The sequence below is a fragment of the Thunnus maccoyii genome, chromosome 2 (genome assembly GCF_910596095.1).
Source record: "Thunnus maccoyii chromosome 2, fThuMac1.1, whole genome shotgun sequence".
In the NCBI taxonomy this organism is placed as follows: Eukaryota; Metazoa; Chordata; class Actinopteri; order Scombriformes; family Scombridae; genus Thunnus; species Thunnus maccoyii.
This window is the reverse complement of record NC_056534.1, coordinates 13,529,490-13,553,768: the sequence shown is the minus strand read 5'-3', so window position 1 is coordinate 13,553,768 and position 24,279 is coordinate 13,529,490. Positions and strand designations below refer to the sequence as shown.

Genomic DNA, 24,279 nt, shown 5'->3' with positions numbered 1-24,279 from the left:
AAGGAAAGGAGGCAACTTTTTGGAAAGTGTTTTATGTTATGTGTGTGCATGTATCAGTGTGTACAGTACCTTAACATCCGATGTGTCTCTCTGGCAGTTTCTCCAGGCCCGGGACACTGAAGAGAAGGTGCGGTCAGCATGGTCAAACTTCCCTCCTTGGAAGTTAAGGAAGAACGTTGTGAAGGGCTCCTGTGAATTACAAAAAGAGGCTCTGAATTGGAGCTCAGGATTCTGCTACAGTAATTGGCAACATCTATTGTGAAAACTAAAATACAATCCTTTGTGGTGCAATAAAAACATATAATAAAAGTCTTTCGCTGTGTCCTAAATCCATACTGCATACTAATTCTCTACATTATATACTACACATCACAGAATACTGTTTTTGCAGTTAATTTACAACAAATGTTGCGTACTACATATCTCATCCTAAATGTAAATGACAAAAACCTTCATCATCTTCATATTATCTGCAACATTAAAACAACTGGCAAACGTGAGGAGCTGCTGCTTAGTCTTATGCCGATTTTTTCCAGCTGTTCCCTTATCCATTTTTTTCTTCTTTTTATGAGATTCCAGCAGGCTGTATGCTACAAGGCGTATAATGCTGCCCTCTACACGTGCTGTTTTCCCCCATCCACACTCAAAAATCTACTATATTTAGTATGCATACTGCCTGGTTTGAGTATACCAAATTTTGTTTTAGTTTTCCTGTGAACACACTACATATTTAAAACCTGCTTAGGATGAGTGTGTAGTCTGGATTTAATTTATTTACTCAGTGTAGCGAAAATTTACCCTTTTTTACAGCCCCCATAACAAATTGGAGTAGCAAAATGAACAAGTGAAATAACAATAATCCCAGTGAGCTACTAAAGCCAATAAACCTGTGTTCCTGATGCATTTCTAATCATGTATAATCTTGTTAGGACAGATCAATAGTCTCTCTCATGCAACAGCCCCCTAGTGACACAGACACAATATACTGGGCCACAGCTACAGACTAATACTGTAGATGGCAAATTAAGTTCAGCCTGAAATGACGTAATCCTCATTTGTAACAAAAGTGTTAGAAGTTATACAACAAGGGATTAAGTGTTCTGTAAAAAGTCACAAACAACAAAACACACAAAAATTGTTCACAGTTATTTCACAAACAGTTTTCATTTAATCTCTGTTAAGTTTGATCTTTGAGTAAGGGTTTCTGGTAAAGTGGCTTTAGAGTAAGCTGGCTAATGATGTGCAGGGATCAATGAGGTAATTCTACTGGGAGTCACTGAGACAGTGAGCTACTGGGACAATAACAGCAGAAAACTGCACGTTGGAGAAACTTAGTAACCTCCTTCTCCCTTGAGTGCAGTATGGAAAGATTGATGGCATCCATTCAACAAAGGTACCAAAAGAGAGCACTCCGGTACACAACGAACACTACATATGCTGTTCAAAAACAAATCAGAGCTCATACAATGCCTGTTATTTCTGAAAAATTTTTTAAAAAATAAGATTTTACTGAAAGTGAACATTTATTTTCATGGCAGACACACTGAATTGCATTGTTTTTGTTGTTCATCTATTAATATATGGCAACAATATACAATATCATGAATCAATACAACAATAAATGAGCAACAATATGCATGTGACGCAATATTTAGCATATAAATACTCTCAATTTGATATAAACAAATTTGTTTCTATGACGCAGAGGCCTAATAATGACAATATGGAACTACAAAAGGGAATATGACTTAAAAATTACATTAAATTATTTGACAAATATCTTGGATATGCATATTACTGCGCATAACTATACTTTTAACACTCAGTGGAAGTGGAAGTGAGGCCTTTACACAACCTGTGTCGCTTGTTAGCAATGCTATCTATCAGTGCAGGAGCCAACCACTAAGAATGCTGCAAATTATATATATTTTTATAACCAGTAAATTTTAAATTACGCACTTTCCTATATACATTGTACTTACGATACGCAGTAGCCACATCAGTGTGAAGCTGGAGGTGGAATAGTGGGTGCCATAGTGGAACTTCGGCACCTGATCATCCTCCCAGGACTCATATCGGTCTGAAAAGAATGCTGCCCTCTTGGGGTTCAGAGCACCGATGGGCTGTGGAGAAAATTGGACATAAAACATATTTGAAAATACACTAAAGTTGAAAAATAACCTGCAACTTCTGTTAACTACCGTTTGACATGATAGCAGAGATGAAGACGAGAAATAACAAACACATGACGGCAAAGGGAAGAGGCAGTACTGAATTTTACAGTGAATACATTCTGTGACCATGATTTGCAGCATAACCGTTCCAAAGAAAATGAAGCTAGTAACCTTTGTGCAATCTCAAATGAATATTAGATGATGTTTCCCTTCAGAGATCAATCCTTTCCCACAGAGTGCTTTTTAGAGGCTGTGAAACAGAGCCCCTGCAGCTGTAGTCTGTCAGAGAAAACTAATGTGCTTCAATGAAAGAGAGCCTACTAGGAATATCAATAGCAAGGCTGTTGGTTCCTTTAATTTATACTTTTATTAATCTGTAACTAATACACTGGTTACCAGCCCTATTTGTAGTCTAGAAAAATGGTTAAGTTGCATTAATTTTCCATTGCTCTTCAAAAACCAATAAGCTTGTGCTGCCCGGCTATTATTTAAATACTCATTTATAGAAATCACTTTCAGGCTGGTTCAATTTTTATTAGTCTTCCGCTGGCTGTGCCTCATTCTCTCAAACCCCCCTTAATCTATCTCCCTCACACACACACACACACACACACACACACATACACACACACATACACACACAGACCAGATCAATGGTAATGGAATGATGGCCTTTTGAGGATGAGGGTCTAGTAGGGCGTGGATCAATTGAATCTCTTTCATATCATAGGGTGCCTGTCACAGCAAGACTCATCGAGCCCCAGGCTTTGATATTGATCTGCACTATGGCTACTGTTTTGTGTTGGTGTAATAGGGCATTCTCATGTGCATGTATTTGTGTGTACAGGACCAGATGCACACACAATGTTTGTGCAGAATTGGTTGCTTTTTCTGAATTGTGTGTGTGTGTGTGTTTTGAGTTATTTTGTAAATAGTGTTCCTGAGTACGTGCGGATTTGCACAGTGAAATGTGTAGTGCCTCGTGTCACAACACTGTGCAGCTCTGTGTTGACAGTGATACACTGTGGGCTTCCTCAGGGCCACTGGGGGTGGGTGGGTACACACAGTGAATTATACATCACACCCATTGGTCTGATTTATAGCCCTAATAACAGTCGACTCATTAAAAAAGAAAAGGGTGAGGAGGCATATAAAATAAAAAAAAAAAGACTGAAAGTGCCACAGTGACAGAGAGAGAGAGAGAATTGTGTGTGAGTGCATGTGGGGGCTGTTGGTTAGCGTGAGCCCGACATTGTTTACTGCTGTAAATTACCGAGGGGCTAGCGCTCTCAGCTTACAGTAGCTACAACAGAGCGGCGGTGACGGCGCCGTACATCAGAGCAGAGCACCCGGCAGTGTGCTGATGGAACGCCTACTGCCGCCCCACTGCAGATTGGCCTAATATGTCATGCCAAAGAATAGCGCTCTGATGAGCACTCAGATAAATGAACCAATCTTGTAGTTTTAATTAGACCAGAGAGTTAGCTACAGAACAAAATTGTGCTGGTGCTTTGAGGAAAGGAAGCATCTGCAAATTAATCTTGGATTAGTCTTAATAAGTTCTTTATCAAGAGTGGAGACAGAGATGGTGTTACACAGTCATTTTAAAGTTACTGTGATGAAAAATTCAGAGAAAATAGTTAAAGTAACTAAAGCCAATTTGCAGGTAATAACATTTGTAGACGAGTACAGGATGTCCCTTAACACATCGACAGGTATTGTACACATGGTTTATGATCATATTCGTGTTTAAAACAGTGTATTTTTAATAGAGTATTATGACGTTTCAATGTCAAAACACTGGAAACATGCATTAACGCATGCTGCATGTAGAGAATTTAAAAAGGAAATATTAGTACCATAATGCCAAAACATCAGGAACTGACAGCATGTCACAGAAACATTAAACTGATCATTTGGATTGTCAATAATACTGCCAGATGCCAACCTAGCTGAAATGTGCTCCATAGTAAATTTGCTCAGTAAGTTACCTCTGTTCCATCTCTGATTACTTTGAGAGCACAAATATTTTAAAAAGAAATGTGTATGTATACCCTGAGAAATACAGTGCCATAAGGGGAAACAAGGATCTTCCTGACAACTATTATAAGAACATTATCCAGTGCTACTTTGCTTTTAAAACAATAATGGGTCACCGGTGATGAAGTATAATGGCTTACTGACTATTTGAGCATCACTAGGGCTTTGAGTCATAAATCTAAAGAGCCTTTTGAAAGGAGTGTTTATGTATAATGTCCTATTTAAACAGTGAAAATGGTGTGGAGGGCCTGGGGGATAAACATATGGGGCGCGTATGGTGAAATCAATACACCATTAGCTGATCTGGCTGTGAGTAGTAGGTTATAGCACAAAGGTACAGGGAACGCTCAATAAATCCTCACTATTTCTGTTGCCATGTAAATGCAGACTACCTAATCTATGGTTAGAAGGGTTAGCAGTTCTTTTAATTGTTTGTTTAGCTTCATTAAAGTCCTAGCATACTTTTGCATTATGTGGAACTATATGACCCAACTGACCAATTATATTCATCCTACAGCTATATACTGTATATAAAGGACAAGTGTATTTTTGTGGGGAAATGTGTGACAGTGTATAGGACGTGTGTAATAAATGTAGGAGGAATTTTTAAAAAAAAACAGGGGAGATTTTCAACACATGCAGTCAGTTCTAGTGTGTGCTTATCGTGACTACAATGTTATCTCGGGGGTCGGCGTTTGATGTCAGGTTGAGGTTAGAGTTTATGATAAGAAAGTCCCTGGGGTCACAATGGCTCTGGCAGAAGGAAACATAAATTCTGTGTGGCCTCTGCTGTGCTGGGGATGATGACACTGTGTGACACACACACGTTCATGGCAATTGGGCTCCTCAGTGTCACTGGAGGCTTCTCAGATGACCTGTTTCTACAAGAGACAACCACCAACGTGACATAAGAGGGGGATAAGAGAGACGTGGAGGGTGAGAAAGAGGAGGGAGAGGAGAGAGAAAGAGTGAGAGACAAACAGAGGGAGACAGAAAACTGAAATAATGAACAAAGCAGAGGAAAATAAACCGAGCAAGGTGGTGATGATGCAGGCATAGACATACAACGCTGAACTAACCGTGAAGGTCAGGAAACATTAAGATGCAAAGAAAAGAAACACAGCACAGGAACCGACTGCGGGTGCAGAATTGACGGGGTGGGGGTTGATTTGGAGGGCTGCACAGCGCTGCGTGGCCTTTTCCAGACACTGCAGTCTGCCACGGTCCAGTGGTCATACACTGATATCACACGCGTGTCAACAACATGAATAAAACAGATGTAATAAAGATTGCCCCCCCTCACTCCCCCCTTTCTGGTGCTAGTCCATTCTCCGAGGAGAATGAAGCACAGGGACGGCAAATGATGTTGTTCTTCTTCCCTTACACTCTCTCCTCCTCTTACTTTTGCTCTCTGATTGTCTTTCTGTTTCTCCTCCTTTCACCCATCTCCCCTTCATTCAGTTGAGTCCCTGGGGCTGCGAGGCTTGACTGAGCACAGAGGCTGAGCTGTCCAAACTCCATGGCAGTGCAAAGAAGAGCGGGAGGCAGAAATAAGCTAAGAAACTGAAGGAGGGCTGCATGCTTGTGTATATGTGTGTTTGTGTGAGTCTGTGTGTGTTGGCGAGGCAAGTACAACTGTCACATTTCAGCCTACTGGGCAACATGAAGCCAGATAAACAGAAATATTATGCAGCCTCATACAGTGCAGAAAGCTACACTGGGAGGGATAAAAACAGAGGATAGAGACACAGAGGAGCGGATCAAAAGTGAAAGCAGGACTGGGAAGAACCTAAGGGACAAGGTGTTGACTGCTGGGGTGTTTGAATCTGTATGACAAGGCAGTGTGAAAGAATGGAAGTGTGAGTGGATGGTTCATGTGTGTTTCAAAACCATGGTATTTGTGCAGGGCTTTTTTATTTTAGGTATATTGTACAGATGATATTTTTCCACCCTCTTTATTTTTACAGTTACATTCATTTCAATGTTTGCCTACAGGGTTGGTCGCCAGACTTTAAACACTCAAATCTTGGGTGAAAAAAAAAAATATTATAAGGGAATCACAGCTATCAGTGGAAAAAAAATGGCTACCTCATGTTAGCTGTGTTGCACCATTCCATTACACTGCCAAATGAAAAGCAATGCCAACAGAGCTTTACTCTTTGTATTTATTTTGCTATGTGCCAGTGCATGACCCTCCAACAGTCACTATTTCACCAAATGTCTAGCCTCACCAATTTTGTAAGGCTTCAACAATTAACTTCACCATACCTCTTTCTAGTGTGACTGGGTACTAAAGCAATGTTCACATCAACAATAGCAATGCATCAAACAACGCAGCCCTCTCATTTATTTGAATATGAACACAGCACATAGGGGGCTACGGAAAAAAAAAAACACACATTAAGTTGAACATGGCTCAACTTTTCCCAAAATGCAATGCAACATCATCAGGAAATCTACCATATTTGACAGTTGGTCAATCAAATACATGCAACACTCCTACATTCCTATTACAATATAAAGCTACTGCTCACCTCACATTCGTCGTGACGAAAGTGCAAAAAGCCTTAAAACCTTTGGATCAATTACTCAAACTGGACACTGTCGAACTATTATATGTTCCATTTTGTCTCACAAGCTGAGCACCTCTCAATTCTACCTATCCCTCATCCTGCATGAAAATGGGCCCCAGGACCTGAATAAATGCCCTCAAGTGTAACTCTAAAATGCATTTCCTCCGATGTATCCCCCGTCCATTAACACATACCTTTTTTGTTTCCATGGCTGATTTATTCAGTCATTTTGGTTCCAGCAACTACACAGTCGCTCAATCATCTCACTCTAAAACTAATCCTCTGTCCTCCCACCACTGGACACCATTACACACAACTGATGTTCTGTCCAACTACAGGAGCTGGTGAGCTTAGGAGTATGTTTTTTCTTCATGCGAGTAAATAATTGCATGTCTACTTACAATATGGGGGAGAATCTTTTAAGCAGTTGCAGCAACAAGAGTGTGTTTATTTATGTGTGAGGGGGCATCATAGGGCAGGTTTCATTGTTTTAAGCCCAATCACTTGATGCCTGGAGCTACCAGGGAGTATTACTTCACTTCCTGGAGTGTTGCGGAAGGTCAAACTTGAAAGAATTCAATTATGAAGTTTGAATTATGGCCAGAAAACGATAGCTAAACCAGAAAATGGGAGTCATGAAAGGTTTAAATCTGTTTTAACTGCAGAAGGGCAAGACTGCCTGAACGGACAAAAGACAACCAATCATACAGATTATCTATGATGTATGTCACTTGCAATTTTGGAAAATCTGTCACAGTATTTCCCCAATTTCATATATTTGCAAATAGATTAAACTGTTCAAACCACTGGATTCAAATTCAATCAGGATAGATATGTTTCAAAAAAAAAAAAAGAAAAAAAAAAAGGGAAAAATATGTTAATTAAAAAAATCGAGCTGATACTAATTGCTTTTAAATGCGATGAGAAGGACAGTGCTACTCCTGAGAAAAGATAGTAATCAGCCACCAGTGATTAAAGAGCTGGTTCACTAAACTATGATCAATGGCAATTACACGGCCACTAAATGGACTTAAAGAACCCCACACACACCCACACCCACACCCACACCCACACCCACACACACACACACACACACACACACACACACACACACACCAAATATTTCCTGTATCTGAACTGCCCTCCATCTCTTTGGAATTACAAAAAAAGACTAAAGCGGAGGAGAGGATCCAACTTGAATGTCTTACCTTTGACAGATCTCTGAAGTTGCTAGGCAGAGTGAGGTCAAGTTCCTCTGAGTCATAGTTGGTGATAACCCAGGGGAAGACCGGGTACTGGTTTAGATCATTAAAGGTTCGACCTTGTGGAAGGAAAGAAAGTAAAAAAAAAAAAAAGATTATATAAAAAAGATTATATAAATAATTGTATAAAGGACTGAAAGTACAAGTTCAAAATGATTGCTAAAAAAGTTGTATTTGTGTATGTTTCTATTGCCAGTACTGAGCCTCCATCTGTAATAACACCACACAGGTGTTCGGTGGTGTCCTCACCAGAGATGGTGTTGAGAAAGATGAGGTACTCAAAGTTGGAAATCTCACGACGTTGCCAGCGCTGGGTCATGTTGGATGCCTTGAATAGCTGCTTTGGTGTGGCCAGAGATATACGTCTACAGGGACAAACACAGAGAGACGACATTACAACAACTGTAGTCATTGTTTTCTCTCATAGTGGTCACATAGTCCTTGTCCTTTGGACAAATAGTGCCGAGCAGTACAAAGACAAAGTCAGTCACATCAGGAGAACAGCACCTAGCAGGATGAAAAAAGCCTTAGGCAAATAAGGCTTAGACAAATATGCAGTAAATTTGGATGAACACACATATTTGCGTGCATGTGCATACACACATACGTGGCCTTCAGCGTGATGCAGTAGGACAAAAACAAATGACCCCCAATCCAATTAAAACAAAGGAAAATGATGGAATTAATCACTGTCAGGGTGTGATTATAGTCATTAGTCCTCTCAAAAGTGAAAATACGACTTTCCAACTATGAGTGTACCACAAGACCCACTATTTTCCATTGTCATCAAGCAATAATATGCATTAACATAGTGTCTTTGTGGGTTTCTGTATTTTTATATCTCCTGTAAAACACATCATAATTAAATGTGTTCATTTAGAAAGGAGAAAAGACAGATGGTGCTCGATATTGGCAAAATGTTTTAAAAGCAGGAGCATTATATCAAATTATGATGATAATATTAATGGATAATGAAGTGTGATTGTGTAATTATCGTTGTAGCACCCCGAACATGAAATAATTTGTGCTGTGCTGGCTGTATGAGATGGCGTGCATGCACTGCACTGCCCTGTGCAGCTGTCCTCAGGTCAACGAGGCAAGGTGTCCCTGGCCTGCAAACTAGCCTGATTAATGAGCCCAACACAACCACACACACACATTCTCTCACCCCAAACCTGTGTTTGTGCTATATACACACACACTCTCCTACAGCCACAATGACTCATTACTGGATGTACTTTCTTACTCAGACTGATTGCACAGCCTTCAGCGTTACACTATTTACATGTAGTACTTTGTTCTTAATATTGAGAAAACATCTGTAGACTCTGAATCTTCCTGTCAAACAAATATTCACAAATCCCACCACAATGAAACTGTCATCACTCAGATTAATAAAGACAAAAAAATTCACAATATGCAGGATGAAACCTGGCTGCAAAATGTATACTTGTCCATGACTGTCATGTCTTTGAATTTTGAATTGTATTCCTTTTTTTTTTAAACTGTATTTTAATTCATTAGAAATATTAACTGATAATTATAATTAACCTAACTTACAGGAACCTGCAGTCACTATGTTTACAATTTGGACTATTAAGCTAATTTGTGCAAAATTTGTATTATTATTATTATTATTATTATTATTATTATCTTTATCATCCAGTGTTTTTTCCCCAAAGCACTGGGAAAATATTACACCTTTACCACTGTATATGTCAAACTGAACACCATATCACATAATAAAAATATATCATAAAAGTACCCTTAGACTTCCTGGGCAACACTTTCACTTTTCTTGATTTCTACAAGACCTTACATAGGGAACGTATACGCCAGCATCTGTGTTGGCCTTGGCTCTAGCGCTGCCTGGACACAGAGCATGATGTGAGTGAAGGCAGGGAAGGGGAGGAGGTGGGCCCTGCAGGCTTTCAAGCAACTATTTGCTCCACACTGATGGAAATAAATAAATAAACTGGACTATGTTTGTGTGAAGCCAATTATGCTGCTGAGGTGAGGAAAGAGTGGGAGGGATGGACAAATCAGTGACCAACCTCTTTGTACATTTGGCAGTAAGAAAGGGAGGGAGGAAATCTAGTTTGGGGTTTTAGTATGTAATTAACAACAACGTGAACACTGTCTAATCCAATTTCACTCCCTCTGACCCCCTTTGGTCTTTCCATAATTTCAATATTCGGATGCAAGAGTGGTGATGTACGAGTTGTAAACAGGTCTGCAGGGAATTACTAGAAGCACCCAACAAATATTTGAGTACCTCATGAAAGAGTGATTGTATATGTCTGTGTGTCACTTTGTGTCTAACCTGGTCTGTGGAAGGCCGAAGTTGGTGCCCACCCCAACACGAGGAAGACTGTGGACCACCTTCTTGACCGTGGCTGCGTCTGGGAAGTTGAACATGACTGCCGCTGTAGGTGGCACAGGAAATAGTCCAGTTATATCAAGAATTATCTTCTGTATATGACATCAAATCACCACATTGCCATTAAACAAATCTTGATGTTTCCAGTATTAAGCTGCAATATGAAAGGAACCAAGAAACTTTATACGCATATCAGTCAGGGTTACAATAAGGTAAAATGTTTACATATGGGTAATTTTGGGTGCTGTCTTACTTCTGTTTGCCATGAAGATTTCCAGAGCGGTATTCTGCAGTAAGTAGCGCCTTGAAAAGACAGCCCGGATCTCTGTGAACAGCCATTTTCCATGAAGACCTTCTGTATAGGCTAAAATCTGGAAGACACGACAGAGAAACAGACCAAAGTGGAGGGAAGGGGTTAGATTCAAATGGAATAACAAAAAAAAAGGAGTAAAGGAAGAAAATTTTAAAAAGAAAAGAAGCCAGGGAAGGACAGACAAGATCAGGGAAGAGGGAAGGAGGGGAAGAAGAGCAGAAAGGCCAGGTTGGTTCATTTTTCACACAGCGCTGGCATGAAGGCCTGAACAGCACGATTAATGTCTTATATTGATCAGCCTCAATGAAAAAGAGATTCCTTTAGCAAGAAAATGGGCACTATTCAGCTGGAGGGAGTGATGGAAATGTTTAGTTCACTAAAAGATAATCCATATTACAGCACACAAGTGACTAGGAATATCAGAAAATTACAATATATAGAAGCAACAATAAAAAATACTGTGTTGATGTGACAAAGATGAGGTTAAGAGCCTATTTTATGCTGATTAGACTATTTTTTGTATTTCCATGATGGTAACTGACACAAGGGGTTAAATAATATTATGTTAGCTAGCTCCACATTTAAAAATGCTTCGATGGACTGAGCTTAATCTGTCCCCATGGAGATTGCGGTTGCTGTCAGAGTAACTTGTTCTGATGGCTGTCACAGTGCCTGACAGAGCCAGATGCTTGGCCCTGCCCCTGTGATTTGTACTCCTACTAATCCGGCATTTAGATGTGCTACTATCCTACTTAGCACTGCTTCGTTAACTAGGCTTTTGTTTCACCCTCTGCTTTTAGCTTCAAAGGTGTCTGCTGACAGGGGGCGAACAGGGATATAGTAGAAAGGTAAAAGGGACACTTTAGGTTTTCACAGTATGGTTCAGAGACTGTATTATTAATCAAAAATATTCAAATGTGAGCTAGCAAGCTAGGTCTAGTGTTACGTTAAAGGAGCTCATTAAAGGCAGGGGACAGCAGAGGGGACCAGCTGAGGCCTTTAGCGGAGGACAGCCTCTCCCTCGCTCTCTCTCTGAGGAATAAGACCTGCCTGCATCACAGACTCACTTCAAAGTCTCTGGAGTTCAATTAAATGTGGATTTGTGGCTTGGAGAGGCTGACTGGGGCTGCATCCGGCAGTCTACTATCTTCCTTAACAGTCACCGTCAGCATGTAGCCAACCTTATCATGAAGATGGTGCAGCACTTACAAGAGCAAACAACACAATTTTTTAAAGCATACCAAAATATTTGCAAGATGTGGAAATATCCTTAAGCAAAGATGTAAATTTCAGATATATTGATGAATATATTTACAAAACTGTAAATGACACAATGCAAGTAACGGTGTTAAAAAAAATAATGCTGGACCCATCATGACAAAAAAGTGACTCATCAAAATAAAGTAAATGAAAAGTTAATCATTTTAAAAACCAGAAGAAAATAGATTGGTGGCAAAGAAAATGCTAGTATCTTGATTTCTTATGAATGTAGTGCCATCACAGGAGGTCAGTCGTCATAACACATTTCTTCATTTACAGTTTTACGGAAAGATAACTAGTTGTTGAATTACCAATTTGAATTAAATATACTTTCTATCTCTAAAATATTTTTCAAAAAGGATACTGTAGACAGGCTATGTGTTTTGAGTTGTGGTTATATCATAGGATCTTTTAGTTTATACCCTTTTGTGTGTATAAAAAGAATGAAACAAGCAAATGAGAAACTGTGTTTAGTCTTGTACCTAGCCATGTTTTTGTGATTCAGTGTGTTTCTAGCAATCTGTTTTCTAGTTGAGATGACTGAATTTTGATGACAAACAGGCATAGAGACCTGATTAGTTTTTAAATGTTTTTCTCAGGCACAATGTTTCCCATGCTCACCATCTTACTTTAGCATATTAGCACTCTAACATGTCCTAATTCACACAAAACCTGAAGTACAACTGAGGTTGATGGGAATGTCATTAGTTTTGTGGGTATTTGGTCATAAATCAAAGTATTGGAATTCTGACCCGATGGTGGCGCTAGATGAAAAGTTAATAGATCACGAAAGTGGTTACAATTCATCCTGAGGGGGACATGAATGTCAAACTTTTGTGGAAATCCATCCAGTAGTTGTTCAGATATTTCAGTCTGGACCAAAGTGGTGGACCATCCAACCAACACTGCCATCCCTAGAGCCATGCTGCTAGCATGGCTAAAAACCAGCTTCTTCATACTATCTGATTAAAAATGATACTCCTGTCTTCAGGTGTATGATGAGTGAATGCTTGGAGAGTAACCTCTAACCTCTAAAAGGGTGTGGTTGACTCATTCCATCCCCAGGAGTACACTCATAGACCTCACGACAGATGACAAGAAGATGCCCAGGGCTGAACTGATGAAGTTGCAGTCCCTGATTCCACAGATAGATGTGACAGTAGCAGAGGCAGCCAGATATCATATTTTTCCCCAGACCAATGAATCTCCTGGAACGCTGTAAATAGCACTCTATGTTCCCAACATCATTGTCCCTATTGGCTGCGCCCTTTCCCTTGCAGATGAAAAAGCTGACTGGGTGACAAGGAGCGTGACAAACTATCCGAGCTGTAATGCTCTAGCTGTTCTGACCACGTCTGGACAAATTACAATGGTGTGGAGGTTATTGTCCAAGCTGGAGTTATGGGTGTACCAGCTTCCTCTGTGATAGATAGTAATACTGGAACTGGATCAGTCAGGTTTAAAGAGATGGTAATGCTACACAGAAGCAGAAGAAGAATTTAAACCATCAGAGTTATATTTTACATCAAAGTTATATTTTATAGTCTGAACAAAAAAAGGCTGTTCAGTTTAAAAATGATAAAAATAAAAATCAAATGATGAGAGGCGCGAAGAGGACAGAAGATTCCATTAAGGGAAACATCGAATGGATCAGGAGCTTATACGTCAACATGATTGGTTGAGAATAAAGCACAGTTTTATTGATGTTTCATTTCAAGTGGAACAATATCCATGGATTCAGGTCTGGTGCGTCCTGAGATCAATTTCAAAGCGTCACGCGAGAGGACACAGCCAAACAGAAAACAAAGGAACTAGCCTTGATTGCAATGGTTTCTCTCTGTCTCTCCCTCTCCATCTCCCTCCTCTTTCAACCTGTTTGTGCGCCCGGCTGCTGCTGCTCATTTCTGAAGCACTGTCATTTGTCTTTGTCAGATGGCCAAAAGACTGCGGAATGAAGAGGGACACATGAAGAGAGACCGGGTGACTGTGGCTGTGGTGTGTAACCACACACACACACAAAAACTGTCACCACTGAATCTTGCAGACAGTCCTTGCCAGTGAACCCTCTCCATCACCCTTTCCTTTCCAAAACCCAGTTTCTTTTACCAACCACTGTCTCCTTAGAAACATTGGTAAAGTCTAGCAGAGTAACATGGTAGCATGGATGAAATCTAATTGAAACTGCACTAAATTAAGGGAAAGTTAGGGGTGCAACAGACTATCAGCAGCGTGGTTCAAGATAGATGAGGCTCTCAACTGCCTCAGCTGTCAGGGCAGGCTAAGCGTGTGTGTTTTGGGGCTGATAAGACCCTTGGGTTGAAGACAGAAACCAATGCCAATTGCCAATAAAGTATATACTTTATTGTCATAAAATAAGAAAAAAGTCAAATTACAACACCAATACTGCCATTTATGTAAGAAGAAATATTTAAAACTGCACATAAACCATGTGAGATAAGTGATATATGCATATTGGGCTGTTCAGTTTAATGTGCTATGCATCCTTGAAGGAAAATGAGGTGATTGAAGTTCAATTTGTTGCCTGTTATTAAGTATTTCCGCATGGCTGCCTCAGTTAAAGGATAATGGATGAGGGATTTATTATTACCTTTTGGTCAAATGAAGTGGTGTGGGAGATAAGGTGATGAAATTAATGAGCGGGAGGAAGAGAGGTGATCCATCAACATCAAAACGGAGACGAGGGACAAGCAGTATTGGGAGAGCTTGATAGATTTCATAAAAAAAAAAACCTGTGGACTTATCAGCATGTAGAGTTGCTTATTGCTTTTCATTCCCCAAACACTCCCTAGGTTCTCCTAAACCCCCACACTCATGCACATGTCAAAAAATGACTTTTACACATAAACAATGGACTAAGGTTGCATATTTCTTAAAACTTCCAGAAAATAAATTGGAAATTCTGACTCAAGAGTCACAAATGCAGAGCAAACCTACTGCAAAGAGTTACATCAGAGCCATGCTTTTTGCAATTCTTCCCCACATGACTGACCGCTGAATCAAGCCATCTACGATAACCGCAGTTTCAGTGGACCACGACGCCAACAGTGCTTTTACTGCGGCAGCAAATGAGAAAGAAAGCACAGACAAACACAAGCTGACATTTAAGAGCTTTTTGACACTCTCATCTGGTGCATCCACAAAAACACGATAGTTCATCACACACTGTAATGCCACCCTCTACTCTCCTTGTTTCTCACCCATATTCTTGTTTGCCTCCTCCCCCCCTCGCCTTAACCCCCCACCCCCCCACCGCCAATCCTCTGTTCCACACTGGTAAACTACGCCTTGTCACCAGCCATCAGTAAATGAGTTCATCAGACTAACGAGCAAGCAAAGGGTCCCGACACACTAACAAGGGTCTGTTGGCTGCCTGTGCCTCTGGACCAATCAGGACCCTCATCACCGTTGACACAAAGCCTCCCCGAGCCCTCTGGAGCCAATTAAGACAGATTTTGCTTTTGAAATTGAGTGATAGCCAGAAAAAAAAATCATGAGAGGGAGAAGGAAGAACTGAAAGTCCTGTAGGTGCTAGAAAAAGAGAGAAAGGTGAAATTACACATTTTAAGCATAACAACACCTTGAAAGAGGTACACATTTACTAGAGAGAGCACAGGTAGAATGTGTATGGGCGGAGGGTAAGAGTTGGGTCGCTTGGTTGGGAGTAAAATAGGCTATTCATTCATGAGGAAAACAATGCCTCCTCACCGTAAAAACTTAGAATCATATGACCTTAAGACAGTGCAGCCACATGACTCTACTTTCACACTCCAGCAGTTATCCTGTAGCCTTCGTGGCACCGCAGGAGTGTGCTTTAACTGGCCACGTCACCATCATTGTCTAGCCATGTGGTCCATGACTGCTGAACTATGGGAGTAGTGCAGCTGGGTAAGCACTGGGAATATAAAATATATAAAAAGGTATAAAAGTGAAGTACCTGACAGCTGTCAAATCAACAGCCTGCTTGCCAAACCCAAAAAAATGACTTTAACATAGCACTAAAGATCAATTTACGTACAAAATTGTTCAGTATAAAGCAGACAGAATATAGAAAATAGAGTTTATATATGAGAAAGAACTTAGACAATGCTTGTATTGGATGCATTATCAACAGACTTCAGTATAAGTAGTCAAGACCATTTGTGTCCACCAATGATTGATAGACACAATTGTTCTGCCATCATGTAACTAATCCAAGATGTAATCACTGGTCACACATAAAGGTCCATTTGCCTCGAGGGAAGTAAAACAAACTACAAGGTCAAAAAAAATAAACACAACTAAGAAGCTGCGCTGGAGTGTGAGAGAATTAAAGAAAAATAAACAAGCCCAGCTTGCAGAGCGAATGTAAGGTTATGAAGCCTAAAGGCTCAAAGCATTCAGTCCCAAACGTCACCCAGTGAGAGTTTGCACTGCCTGAAGAAAGTCCCCTTTTGAAAGGATCTTTGGGGCCACTTAGTCTGAATTTAGCCTAATAAGGATTAAACCCTTTCTGGCCCTTTTCACTGTTTGCTAACAGGTTAGCCTTTTCTTCTGTCCTTTCCTTGGCTGCTTAGCCTTTTTGAAGTAGGGACAAAAAAAAGGTCTTGTGTGGATTTAGGGAAATACTGCTGCGGTCTTGGGGTTAATTGGTAGAGAAGTGAAGACTTCAGTGCGTTAACTCATTAAACATTCAGCCTTTGGGGATAAGCTATGAGGGCCAAAGCCTCAGAGGGTCCCTGACATATAATAAGATAGCAAAGTGGCTATTTTAAACACTAATTGTGGCAGTACATGGAATTCATAAGTCTTGACCTCAGTAAAAAAAAAATGTGAATGGCCTTTTCAATGAAGAAGCGTTATTTTTTTTGGCAAATGACACAGAGATAGCATCAAGGATGACTCCTCCCTCTGTTTTTAACAATATTCAAGGCTAGCACTTCCTTTTTACCCCCATCACAGCTTAGACTTAGGCCACAAAGGGCAGAGTTGGTGACTCAAAGGTGATGGGGAACAAAAGATGGATAAAGCTTCATAAGTGAAGGGAAGAGAAGAGGGATGTGAAATGCAGCAGACATCCACAAATTGAGGGGGGGGGGGAGGGGGAAGCCACACTCTGCTGTCTTTACCTGCTACCTTTGAATTACTGTAATTCACACTGAAAGCTGAATTCATCACTGCTTCATCATTACAATTCTACCTTAAAATTGATTCAAGTTTGACTTTGGACTGTGATAAAGAAATACCATGGTATAGATTCAAACAGTTCACTTAAAATTAGAGTTGGCTCATTGCTACTCTTGAATTGGACAACAATACTACAGCAACAGATATGAGCCATAAAAAAAAACAAGATCAGCTTTGTATTATCATATAGTGCATATAAAACGCAGACTTGTGACACCAGCAGCCAGATACAAGACCTTCATCGTATTGCTGGGCACCTGTTGCGATGGTAATGAAAGAGCTTAAATGTGTTCCTTGATATGTCAAGCTCATCAGTAAACACTTGCACATCAGGAAAAGGATAAAAAGAATGTATATGCTTTTCACAGATGTTCAGAAAATCAAGGAGACAGCCCAGAGCCACCACTGAAGCACCAAAGCTGTTAAAGACTCAACGCTATTGGCCCTCCACACCTCTATAAGCTGCCATGGCAAACATCAGACAGGTTAAGATCGCTGACCGGCTCCTATCGCATTCTCCCCGCTTTCCTTCAATCTCCCATTTTGCCATTTAGTGATGGATAGGCTTTTTTTGGGGTTGGTGCAAAGCTTCGCTGAAGTAAATTCTTTTCTAATCCGGCTATTGTCACCAGCTTAAGTGGGTGTGGGGTGAAAAGCACACCCCGCTCAGGGAATTCGAGGTTTGTTGTCCGAAGGAGGGATAAACGAAAGAAGAGGGAGAGAATAACACTTGGATAAAAGAAAGGCTATGGAGACTTTTTAGAGTTTGACGGTGACTCAATTGCAGCTACAGGTTTATCAGTGAGAAGGAAACATTTTGAGAGTTACGACTAATAGAGTGAGCCAGTTGGTAAACATTGTTTGTACTGTGTAGGCAGATAAATTATGATGTAATTAACATACAAATGAAGAACAACAATATTCACTTGGATGCGCTTACTGTAGATGTCTACATACTATCTGCTTGAAGAGTTAATCTTCTGTCTTAAAAACAATAAAATAATTATGGATAGACATTGCGGCATTTTATTTTATGTGACTTTTACTTTTAATTGGATTAAGCATTGCACTTTACGATACAGAATAGATTTGATTGTGATTGCTGGTGTGAAACTAATTTTAATTGAGCTGTTAAACAAATGAAAATGAAAAACCATTGTGCAAGAAAAATATCACGTTTTTCTTATTGAGATCTTAACACAATGTATAAGTAGTGGTTTAGAGAAGTCAATACAACCCAAACTTATTCATTCTTTGATTTTATTACAGAATTTAAGATAATCTGTGTATTAGAATTGTTTTTGTATTTATACTTTTTTCTACAGTCTTTCCACTATAGTGCAGGAGTAAAGCTCTGTTGTGCTGATGTCTGCTATAAATGAGTCTTGGATGAGTAAGTAATATGCAATATGTCCCTGTGGATGTGCCATTTCAACCAGACTGGATGGGTCATTAACCATAATGGCAATAGAGGCACCAGAATCCAGCAATGTAGCATTCTGCTCTGAGATGTCTTTACACAGAGCACACATCAATGCTATCACCTTACCTTATGACAACAAATACAGCTGGTTAGAATTACACTGGATTTCTTTTAGGAATTAACAGCTATAATGAATATTATGTCCCAGGCGAGTCATCCTGCGAGTCATTGTGTTTATGAGGTATTCTAAGATAAGAAATCCAGATGATAGGAAGCTCAACAACATCGATATTTACTCAAATTCAATGACATATGGATCTAGTTTTATCATCTCAGATGCAGCACAGACCTTTCCGACAAAACAAGACCACATTTACAATTCAATTTCCCAATATGCTGGGCTACACATCGATCTTTCAATCGGAGTCTGGTCTCTCTCTGACCTTAGCTGAATAACAGAGGCTTGTGTGAACAGCAGGTACACAGGTGCTGATTGTAATATCAGTAGCCTACCAGGCAGACTGGCATCCATAAACAGGCCTATCCATCAGGCTGGCGTGTTGCCTTTGACACGTGTGTCAGCGGCAGACGAAGAGAATAAATGATGGAGAGAGGGGATCAATCAAAGGAAGGGAGGGGAGGCACCTGCCCCCTGACTGGCCCAGTCAAGCCCAGAGATGGAGCATGATGGAGGGGCTAGGCTCAGGTGCAAAGAGGGGGTGGCAGCTCCTTGTCTGGAGGTGCTTGGTTAAGTGTGAGCCAGGTCTCGGCCACAGTGGTCTGCGGTTGTGTTAAGTCAGGTCACAAACATGTGGCTAGAGAGAAGCCGAGCATTGTTTATTTGTGAAAAGAGAAGGGGTAGTTGTGTGTTTGTGTGCGCTTGTGTGCGTGCGGGAAAAGCAATTGGAAGGGAGACATTAGTCATCATTAGGTGGCAAGATGACACTGTGTTTAATGGTTCCTTATGTGATTACGAATGTGGCAAGTGTCTTTTCCTGACCTGTCCTACCTGGTTACCACTCGCTGCAGAGATTCATCAGCCCACTTTGCAAGAGTCTCAGTGGTTTACAATTCCTCAGGGGTAAAAAATTATTAAAATATCTCCGAACTTGAATTGTCCGATTAGAACAACAATTTAAAGAATAAACTCCAGGGAATAAATATCAAACATTTTCAATGAGGAAAAATTTGACAGATAGAAAGATGTTAAAATAAGAGTTTACAGCTTTGAGCTAAATGCTAATGTATGCAGGCTAAGAGGCATATTTAGTAAGCACACTGTTTATCTTGTTAATGATCTTAATTTGGCACCTTAGCACACTACAGTAACATTTGCTAATAGCACTAAATCCAAATAACAGCTGAGGTTGATGTGAATGTCATTCATTATGCAGGTATTTGGTTGTAAATATTAGACTAATTAAACATTTTACCTGAAAGTGGTGCTAAATGAAAAGTTATGGGATGAACAAAGTCATTATATTCATCCTATGGGTACCATGAATGTATATATATCAAATTTCATGGAAATCTATCCAATAGTTGTTGAGACATTTCACATAAAATAGCAAATGTGAAGGTCATGGTGGAGTTTTAGAGGAAAAGTCACAGGATCACCAAAATCATTATGGTTCATCCTCTGGGAATCATGAGTGTCTGTAAAAAAATACAGCAATCCATCCCATAGGGTGACTAAATAAAAATAAATGAAAAAGAACTATCTTGAATTCTGGCCATAGAAGGTCAGTGATCTCATAGTCTGACAACTGGCCAAAATCAAAAAGAAGCCTGACAAGTATGGGTTATAAGCAAAAGGAGGAGCTTGTATGTAAAGGGTAACTCTAAATCTTTGAAGGCCATCATTAACAAGTCTTCCTCCGTCACTCTTTAACACTCAACATCTGGCCATGGGTCCACTGACCTCATGCCTACAGAATGAGTTCATAATCACTGATATAACCTCACTAAAACTACTGAGTGAAATATGAGGGACTATATCTCAACCATCGATGTAGTTTGAGACTTAAAAGGAAAAGGAAAAGGAAACGGAGGTGGAGCGCATATGCATTTTGCATGAGGGATACAGAGAAATAAAGGATAGTAGAAAAGGTAACAAGACTTTACTGCTCTACTGGGGAAAAGGAAAACACTTCAGGAAGCTTTAAACCTTTGTTTGGCCTTATCTCCTCTAATTGGCTTAAATCATTGCTAACTGTTTGCACATGTCTTTGTGTTGAGCAGCTCCCAAAGCCTAGTCAGTGACTCCACATAAGCACTGAAGCAAAACGAGGGAGATAATAATTTGGTTTCCTGATGACTGGATGAGCCAAAGTGGGCCGCGAGGACATGATGTTTGAGATTAAACTGATTCTGGATGTTGAGGATTCGAAGACTGGAAAATCCAAGAGGAAAACACGATGGCTGTGATAATAACAAGTCTGTCTATGGTAAGGAAAAATTTCATGTCTTCCAGGTATTATAATTACTGTACCTGAAAAGCAGGGACGGTCAGACAGTGAAAGAGTGAAGCAAAGAAGGGAAAGAAAGAGAAGGAAGGTCATCCCAACCCATCACTCTGCCAGTTGTTGTCGTGGTGTGGCTGAGCGATTTATTGACTATCTCAGAATGCACTCTGTCATGCACTCTGGTGGAATGGCATGAAGGAGAGATGGAGGGAGGGAGCAAGGGATGGAAGGAGGCCAATATGAATGAGTGAGAGTGAGGGGATCCGTTTCCTTAGGCTCATTGATAATGACATACCTGCTCAGGCTGTCTGTTAGCCCTATAGCACAAACTACTTAGGCTCTAACTGGAAAATCAATAGGCTCCTCTCTCAGAGACCTCTTGCTGCCATGGCTCTTTGTGATTGGCAGCTGCAGCCGAAGGTCGTCCCTGGCGACCATGAGAGTTTGGCGGAGCGAGCAGGGAGGGGTGGTGGGGTAGGGGGGCTGGTTTGTGGTCCCAGCAGTTTGACACTTTAGGGAGAGCTTAACGATATGGGACTGGTGGCTACATAACACTGGGGTGATTTTCCTTGACTGAGTGACCATCCATTCAGCTGCTCTAGCTAACCCCAGGTTGCCGTCGCCACCCAGCTAATTACGGTTACCAATGTCTTCTCAATGGGGGTTTTATCATTGCATAGTCCAAGGTTGGACACTGACCTTTAGCAAAAATTTACTGGTGCATTTTTGAAAATACTTTTCGGAAACACGGTGTGGATGTCAACAGAATGTCAACAGAGTTCAGAAATAGTAGCATATATGAGGCAATAATATCATGCCATTTTAATTGAGATACATAGATTTCTGATATTATATATTTACAATCGCTTTGAACAGTAAAAATACACTAGGCATCATTAGTACTGTATATCATTGTAACAATCATTCAACTATGCTTTGTGTTTCAAATGGAAATTACAGGGCTGATGCATGCAACGCTGACGAGGTTCAGGTTAGCAAGATTTATCCAGATAGAGTAAAATGTACATATTTTTGCTTCCAAAGGGGGGCGTGGCAGAAAAACTTGCTATAAATGCTATAAAGTATCTGCTATGCATTAATGTGGACAGTGCACTATTTTTGCAGTTAGTATACAAGCAGCTGATGTACTACTCTATGTTTTATTGACAGGAAATTATATACAATTTGTTAGCCGACCTCAATCTTAGCATGTTATGACAATTTCAAACTGGAAATTTCATGAAGAGCAAGCAAAAGTGTTTCACTGAATATTTATTTTCTAATTTCTTTGTTCAAACTGTTGCTGAAACTGTTGCACCACCCTCTACATTTCTATCACTTTTTTCTGCTTCGATTAGCTTTTTCATTTTTGGTGTGTGGTGATTTGTGGGTAAACAGTGTCCATCAAAACCACAATCAGATTAATGTGCTTGGACAATTTTTAAGTCAACATTTGCTATTTTGCTAGTGTGAACATCCTACATATACAAAACAACAGTTAGAATTAGTCAACAGTTTGCTATCAGGACACAGGAATAATTTATCAAACACTCGGATTGCAATACAGATCGAAGGGAGGGTTGAAAATATCCTCCAATCAGGTTTTTGCTGATATTTCCTTTAACCAATCAGCTAGAAGTAGAGCATTTTCACTTCCTCATTCATGCAATATTAGTAGTCTGCAGGAGAGGCTCTGCAACAATAACTCCACATGCAATATTGATGGCTTGTGTCTAAACACAGAGAGGGTGCTGCTTAAATATACACACACACAAGCAAACACACTCGCACATCTGCTCCATGACTTCATCAGTTCTGCTATCTGCCGAGCAGATGCAGGGGCCTGCCAGCCAATTAGTTGCCTGCGATGATTTTCTTTGAGCCCTCTGTGGAGGGAGCAGCTGGGTCCATCCGGGTTTGGGAGGCAGCGACAAAATGTGTGAACAAGAGTATCAAAAATGTACTATCTCTGTTCACATGTGTGTGGATGTCGGTTGGTGGATGTCTTATCACTCGCTTGGAAGTACAAAGCGCACTAACTCGATCAGACAACTGTTGCATATTCTGTTGCAAAACAAACCAATCTTTTTCTGTTGCTTTCTTCAAATATCTCCACTTTCATGGCATTCCAGAAAATGGTGACATTTAAAGAATTATAACCAAAACATTAACATGACATTTATTACATATCATCCTCAGGTATGCGTGTTTAAAATATGTTTTATAGACAAATTAGAGATTGTTCTTCTGATTGTTAACTATGTTATAAACAGTGCTGTATACACAGTAGCCAGCCAGGGAGAAGAAGAATAAGGTTGAGACCAGAAAGAGAAACAGAGAAAGGATAGGAGAAGATAAAAAATGAGAAGCAGTGAGGTTACTCATCAGCTGGCAGAGATTTGCACATGCAGGCATGGAGACTGTTTTGTGCTCGTGAGGGGGATCACTGTGGCGTCGTCACACAGGCTCAGATCAAAGAGCCCCTTGACAAGCCCCTGATCTTTTCTCCAGTCAATATAAAGCAGGGGGGAAAACCCTTTAGGAACCACAGATAATTCTAGATGTTTTCAGGAGATAAAGGGCACACAGGAGTAGTAAGAATAGATGAATGAATAAGTGGCAATCACTTGGCGCTTGTCATTATATTTATATATACCTTTAGTAAGGCAATGGAAAGAGGAGGGGGGGGAAAGAAAGTAGAATTGGCAAAGCTAAAAAATATTAAATGCTTGGCTCTCGAAGTTGTTCCCAGCTGTGCCAGCAGTGTGCTTACTCTACTTTTGTTTCCAGCTTAAGACTGTGATGCGCCGTTAGGCACATATGTACACAGAGAAACGTACATACACACAAGATAAGTGTTATATTCTGAGATACGACTGACCTTTCCACCCTTATCAACTGCCAAAATAAATCCAATCCACCGTATCCATTCCATTTTACATCGTAATAAAAATTAACACAATTGCTCAGGAACATGCGGTTTGATAAGCGGGCCAGAACAGATTCATAAAGTCTTTATAAAAGCCGGAGTTTGTGTTGCCATATATTTCATTAAGCTACAGTTAGCATGTCCTTCATAATATTTGGACACTTGCTCTCCAAGTAGTGTCGATTAATCTCTCTGGAGCCGTGCGCTTGATAATAAACAGTCATCCTGAAATCAAACACCCAGACATTTTTTCTCATCTGTTACTTTTTTCTAAAC

General features: G+C 40.2%; 1 protein-coding gene across 5 annotated transcripts in view; it reads right to left on the bottom strand.

Moving 5' to 3' along the window:
* lrba (LPS responsive beige-like anchor protein) overlaps nt 1–24,279 on the bottom strand; it is a 190,916-nt gene that overhangs the window by 43,698 nt on the left and 122,939 nt on the right. For all 5 annotated transcript variants that reach the window (XM_042427272.1, XM_042427281.1, XM_042427298.1 and 2 more), the window contains 6 exons: nt 10,683–10,800; nt 10,373–10,475; nt 8,299–8,414; nt 7,996–8,108; nt 1,983–2,123; nt 70–189 (listed from right to left, as the gene is read on the bottom strand). In XM_042427272.1, the coding sequence (XP_042283206.1) occupies nt 70–189; nt 1,983–2,123; nt 7,996–8,108; nt 8,299–8,414; nt 10,373–10,475; nt 10,683–10,800 (711 nt within the window). The remainder of the gene's footprint in view (nt 1–69; nt 190–1,982; nt 2,124–7,995; nt 8,109–8,298; nt 8,415–10,372; nt 10,476–10,682; nt 10,801–24,279) is intronic.